General features: G+C 34.6%; 1 protein-coding gene across 1 annotated transcript; it reads right to left on the reverse strand.

Annotated features, from left to right (window-relative positions):
* Positions 1-361: 361 nt before the first annotated feature.
* LOC17874532 (ATPase 6, plasma membrane-type) lies at positions 362-4,238 on the reverse strand. The gene is made up of 9 exons (XM_006279344.2): positions 4,181-4,238; positions 3,413-4,084; positions 3,004-3,330; positions 2,256-2,910; positions 1,658-2,172; positions 1,404-1,577; positions 1,138-1,320; positions 882-1,057; positions 362-792 (listed from the first exon to the last, which is right to left on the reverse strand). The coding sequence occupies exons 1-9, from the start codon at positions 4,229-4,231 to the stop codon at positions 696-698; spliced, it is 2,850 nt and encodes a 949-aa protein (XP_006279406.1). The 5' UTR covers positions 4,232-4,238; the 3' UTR covers positions 362-695.
* Between the last annotated feature and the right edge of the window lie 2,036 nt (positions 4,239-6,274).

A 6,274-nucleotide genomic window follows, 5' to 3' on the forward strand; every position in this document is an offset into this window, starting at 1 on the left:
CCTCTTAATGAAGAGGGGATATTTATCTACCAACTATAACATTACTTATATTTTAAAATATAAACTCACAATTTGAATCTCTTTTTTTTTTGACATCAATACAAATTATAAATCTCTCTTTGAGAGGGACCGGGCTCGAACCCGGATCTGGTGAGAAGGCAAAACAGAGGTGAGAACCACTAACCCACTTGCTCCTTCTCCACAATTTGAATCTCATTAAAAAAAAAAACAGACCCATAATCTAGTACCAATTAAACTCGCCGAATCAAAATATATTCTTTTCTTGAAAAAAATTTATTCCTATCATTATCAAATTTAAATTCTTATATTAAAAAAAAAAAAACATAAGAAAAAGCTTATAACAAAAAAAAAAACAAATATTGTTTTACTAATAAGTAACAAATACGAGCTGTATCACATGACGATAGGTCTTTCTCTTTCCTTTATTCCATCTCATTGATCCATCCTACCATCTTCTTCTTATTCTTTTTTTGCTTTTTCGCATGTTATCAAGCGTTCCACTGATTATATCATGTCTTCACCAAGAAAAACGAAATTGAAACTGAAGGAGAATCCAAATCGAAACTTTCTTTTTTTCTTCTTTTTATCTTTATCATTTCATGTTCTCCAACTTTATTGCTTAGATCGTCGTCATGTGTCCCCGGTCAAATAATTGAACGTCCTTGTAGTTTGGCTTAGACGGTGTAGTGTTGGTTGAGATTGTCAATGTCAAGACCCTTGAGCTTCACTACTGACTCAACGTGGCCTTTGAGAGTGTGCACTTCTCTTAGCCTGCATGCACCACAAGAAACACACATTTTTCACTAATTTTGTTTTTTTACGTATGGATCTTTCGAGTTATCAACTGATCATTTACGTACCTAGCAACTTCTGCACGTTTCTTGGCTTGTTCAGCGATCTCAGAGAGCTCAGTGTACGTTGCCGTGTCTTCAAACATTGACTCCGGTGGTTTAAGTCCGTGAAGTGTACGTTGAGCTAGAGCCCATTGAGCCTCTCTTTCTCCCCTACCGTAGTCTTTCTTGGTTGTGAATGCGGTCTTTGATTACAAGGGGAATAATACAATGTCAATATATATAATATACTATTCAAGAATCAAGATTTAAATCTCACACATACCCTATTTTCAATCATGTTGTTCCATGCTTTGCCACTAAGGGTATATCGAGTGATAAACTTGAGGATATCAAGAGGAATGTACGTGACGATACTGTAAATCCAAATGACTCCACACCATCCCCATCCGCATCCTTTGATTCTCGCGAATTCCCAATGTGCATATGCAGCTATTAAGGTTGCAATCTGTTATTACGAGAAGAAAAGTTTTTTTTAGTAGAGATCAGAGATATATCAGTAATGTGTATGTGTGAATAGAAATGACATACTAGTTGGGCAACAAAGAAAGCGATAAGAAGAAGAAGTCCAGGGCGTTCAACAAAGGACCAGCTCCTTGATCGAGTGACAAAGATTAGAGCCTGACTAATTATACTGACTTGCAAATACAAAACTGCTATTAACTCTTCGTTTTTGCCTTGTAATGACCTCACTCCAAATTTATCCTACACAAAGAAATGCCAAGATTATTTATAGATTATATAGTAAATAAGTAAAATAATTGTAGTAGTGTTGTATAGAGTACCGAGAAGAAGGTTGTGTCATGAGCTAGCCAGAAGAAGACAACGGTGACGAGAGCCATGTACGTTCCAAGAACAACACCAGTAGCAAAGATCTCCTTAAGTTTCCATGAATCAGGAATTGGAGAAGGCTTGACTCTATCCTTGGAAATGGTCATGATGGTTCCATCATTTAGGATTGCAATAATGAGAACCATGAAAGGAGAAAAGTCAAACTCCCAAATAAGAGCAACAAGCATGAAGCCTAAGACTATACGGATGGTAATGGAGACTGCATAGATTGTGTAGTTCTTCATTCTTTGAAAGATAGCTCGACTAGTGAGCACAGCGCTAACTATAACACTAAGACCTGGCTCTGTCAAGACTATATCTGAGGCGCTTCTTGCAGCATCAGTTGCATCATCCACTGCTATACCGATATCTGCCTTTTTCAGCGCTGGAGCATCGTTGACACCATCCCCAGTCATACCAACAATATGTTTCCTTTCTTGGAGTTTCCTTACAATCTCATACTTGTGCTCTACGCAAGATCAGAAAAGTTTAGAATTAGATTAGTGAGATCAAAAGAAAAAGTGAAACTTAGGATGGTAACTATATATATACCGGGAAAGACTCCAGCGAATCCATCAGCCTTCTCGATGAGCTCATCGACAGGAACTCCTCCCGTGGTGTCATCTTTGTTTTCAAGCAAAGAAGAGGAAGGATACATGTTTGTTCCCATTCCAAGCCTACGACCTGTCTCTTTACCAATAGCCAATTGGTCTCCAGTGATCATTTTAACATTCACACCAAGATCAAGAGCTCGTCTAATGGTTTCTGCACTGTCATGTCTTGGAGGGTCAAAGAGAGGCAAGAGACCAACAAACTCCCACGGTGTTCCTGCGCTTTCTTTGTCCTTCTCAGGAACCTTCTGTCGTGCAACCCCGAGTGAACGAAGTCCACGCTCAGCGAACTTGTCAATGATCTCATGTGATCGTCTCTTTGTTTCTCCTTTAAGGTCACAGAGTTCAATTATCTGCTCGGGAGCACCTTTGCTGCATCTATGCCACTCTCCATTGCTATCAATGTAAGTGATCGCGGTTCGCTTTTCTACTGGATTGAATGGCAAGAAATGCACTTCAGTTATTCCAGCTCTTGCCTCTTTTGGATCACCCAACATGTTAACAATGGACGTATCAATTGCATCTTGGTTCTCTATTCTTGAAGCCCTAGCTGAAAGTAGTATTACAGTATCCTTGTCTACATCTTTGGGGAATACCTAATCAATACAAAAAAAAATCACAAGATTTTAACATTCAAAAGAACCCAAAATAATTAAAAAAATGATGATGAAGAGATTTGTCCTCAAAACCTCTATCAAGTTCTTGTCAACTGTAAGTTTGTTGAGAGTTAGAGTCCCGGTTTTGTCGCTGCAAAGAACGTCCATACCCGCCATTTCTTCGATGGCGGTCATTCGTTTGGTGATGGCACCTTGTTGAGATAACCTATGTGATCCAATAGCCATTGTCACGGACAATACAGTGGGCATCGCAATTGGGATTCCACCGATGAGAAGCACAAGAAGATTGTCGATTCCATCTCTATATTTCCGATGTTGGATCGGATACATTATAATTACCTCAATCAACATTCCTATTCCGATTGAACAGATACAGAAATTACCAATGGCGGTTAAGACCTGAAACATTTAAAAACCTTATTAGAAATAAACCAAACTATTGCTTGCATTGCAAGAAAATATAAATTAGAGATCGTCATACCTTTTGAAAGTGGCCAACATTGTTAGTACTGTCAACAAGATGAGCTGCCTTCCCAAAGAAGGTATGCACTCCAGTAGCAATGACAACAGCCTCAATCTCACCTTGTTTGCAAGTGGATCCAGAGAAGACCTCGTCTCCCGGGTGTTTAGTAGCTGGGAGAGATTCACCGGTAAGAGCAGATTGGTCAATCTTAAGAGGATCACCTTCAAGAAGACGAGCATCCGCGGGAACAATATCACCCAACTTAATGCTGATTAAGTCACCCGGAACAAGGATCGCAGCTTCTTGCTCTCCCCATCTCCCATCTCTTAATACCTTTGTTTTAGGTGCAAGATTGGCCATGAGAGCTGCTGCTGCATTACCCGCATTGTTCTCCTCGATAAAACTGATGGTCGAGTTTATGATGAGCAAACATGTGATACCAACAAAGTCTTGCCAATCCGGTGGCCTTCCACCACCGTTTGCCAACACAATTGCCATGATTGCCGCAGCTTCCATTACCCATGAGAGAGGGTTCCACATAAAACCTAAGAACTTTAGAAATTTGTTATCTTCTTTCTCTTCTAGCTTGTTTGCCCCAAATATTTGGAGTCTGTTTCTTCCTTCCTCTGATGACAAACCTTCCCGTGAACATTTCAGCTGTTGGAACACTTCGTCCACCGGAATTTTCTCCTGTAATGCATGCATGCATGGTTTAGTAACTTTAACATGTTACGTGTTTATAATTTGTATATTTTTTATATATAAAAAAAAAAAAGAAACACTTACAAGATCAACGTTTTCCTTCTTTATTTCGTCCCATGAGATATCAGCAGCCATGATGAAACAAAATGATGAGAAACAACAGTTTTTACGAAACTCGGATTCTTTAGACAGAAAAATAAAACTCTCCTTATTCTCTTTTCAAGTGTCTTAAAGAACAAGAAGAGTAAAAGTTACAAAAAAAAAACTGAGAGATTTTTCTTTAGTTTTGTGATGTGATGTGAAGACAAAGAAGTGGTATATATACACTTACACAAGTGGCTTGTACGTGTTTTTATAGTTTGTGGCATACCTTAAATTGAGGAGTTTTGACAATGCGTATGTGTGATGTGTTTTGAACTGTTTTTATGCCTTTTCTTTTGCTGTCCATAATTTTTTTTTCTAACTTCAAAAGAATAGGAGAAAACAGATTACTTGTAGTTCCACAAATAGAAAACTAGTATTTATTAATAGTTTTCACACATTTAAGTTTGAAAAAGGAAGAAGCTGGCCTAACTATTTGTGTATTAAAAAAACATATATATTTTAATTTAAAAGGAACCGTATAAATTTAAGTGGAATAATTAATAACACTAAAAGCCTAGAGACAAGACCACGATACTAATATGACCATCTAAGTGAATATGTGAATATATTACAACATATTTTGTTGGAATTTTGTAACGATAATTTTCAAACTAAATTTCATATACCAACATGGTTTAGATACAACGTTGTTAGTTTGTTGGTACTGGATACGTTCTAAATCTATTGTTATTCTATTTAAAATATTAAAGGGCTAAGAGACTCATTTTTTCCTCTTATTTAAGAGACATTCTTAACAAAAATCATTATTTCTCTTTTAAATTAAATTAAAAAATTACCTAATATTAAGATAAGAATCAACTAAGGACCTATTGATAATGATGGAGCACCTCCATTCGTGTATCCCTTAGAAAAATATTTAACATTAATTAATTAATTAATATTGACTGAATGGTTGGAGAGTGAAGAAGGGAGAGTATTTTTTCTTTTTTACAAAACATATTTTTCGCCCAATCAAAAAATGCCATATGTGCTAAGCATCCATCCTTGGAGAGCTTGGCCAAGCAGCGCCTCTAGCAGAATCCACCATTATTGATTTACTTTTTGGCTGTTTAAAATAGGAAAAAAGATACCTAGCTACACAAAATATGTTACAATACACATCTGAAGTTTAATAATGTATCCCTAACTACACAAACTATATGTATTACATACCCACATATTCAAATTATTTATAGTTATGTCGCTAACATCACGAACATTATTTTCCGGTACACTTTTCGCCGGAATCCAGCGTTGACCAGTTTACTGGCGTTGACCAACATAAATATTCAAAAAGAAAAATTAGTTTTTTAATATTTAGAAATTTATGGTATTGAATCATTTATAATATTATATAATTAGAAAAATATATACAACATTTATAATATTGTATAATTAGAAAAATATATACAATATTCAATTTTAAAATAATTTGTATATATATATATAATGCATTGATTTTTACAATTAGTTAGTTTCGATAATTTCAAAACTAAACTAAAAAAACCAATTAGGTAAAATAATTGTAAATAAAATTAACACGTAAAAATAAATTAAAAACCACAATATTTCTTTTTAATATTTATAAGATAGAAGATCTAACGATTTTTATAACTAGTAGAATAAAATTCACACATAATTGGTTTGATTATAATGCTTTAATTTTTAATTCACATATTATATATTAAATATTCGAATATTAAACCAAATGATACTCGTGTCCGGATATTTTTAAAAATAAGAAAATTTTCTGTTTTTAATTATTTTTCCTAATTATTATTTTTTTAGTTTAGTTTTGAAATTATCGAAACTAACTATTTATAAAAATCAATGCATTGAATATATATATATATATATATATATATAATATTTTTAAATTAAAAATTGTATATATTTTTTTATTATACAATATTATAAATGATTCAATAACATATTTTTTAAATATTAAAAACCTAAAAAAAAAAATAATTTGAATATTTATGTTGGTCAATGCCGGTTAAACTGGTCAACGCCGGATTCCGGCAAAAATTTTAC

This window comes from Capsella rubella, unplaced genomic scaffold (assembly GCF_000375325.1).
Source record: "Capsella rubella cultivar Monte Gargano unplaced genomic scaffold, Caprub1_0 scaffold_13, whole genome shotgun sequence".
Classification (NCBI taxonomy): Eukaryota; Viridiplantae; Streptophyta; class Magnoliopsida; order Brassicales; family Brassicaceae; genus Capsella; species Capsella rubella.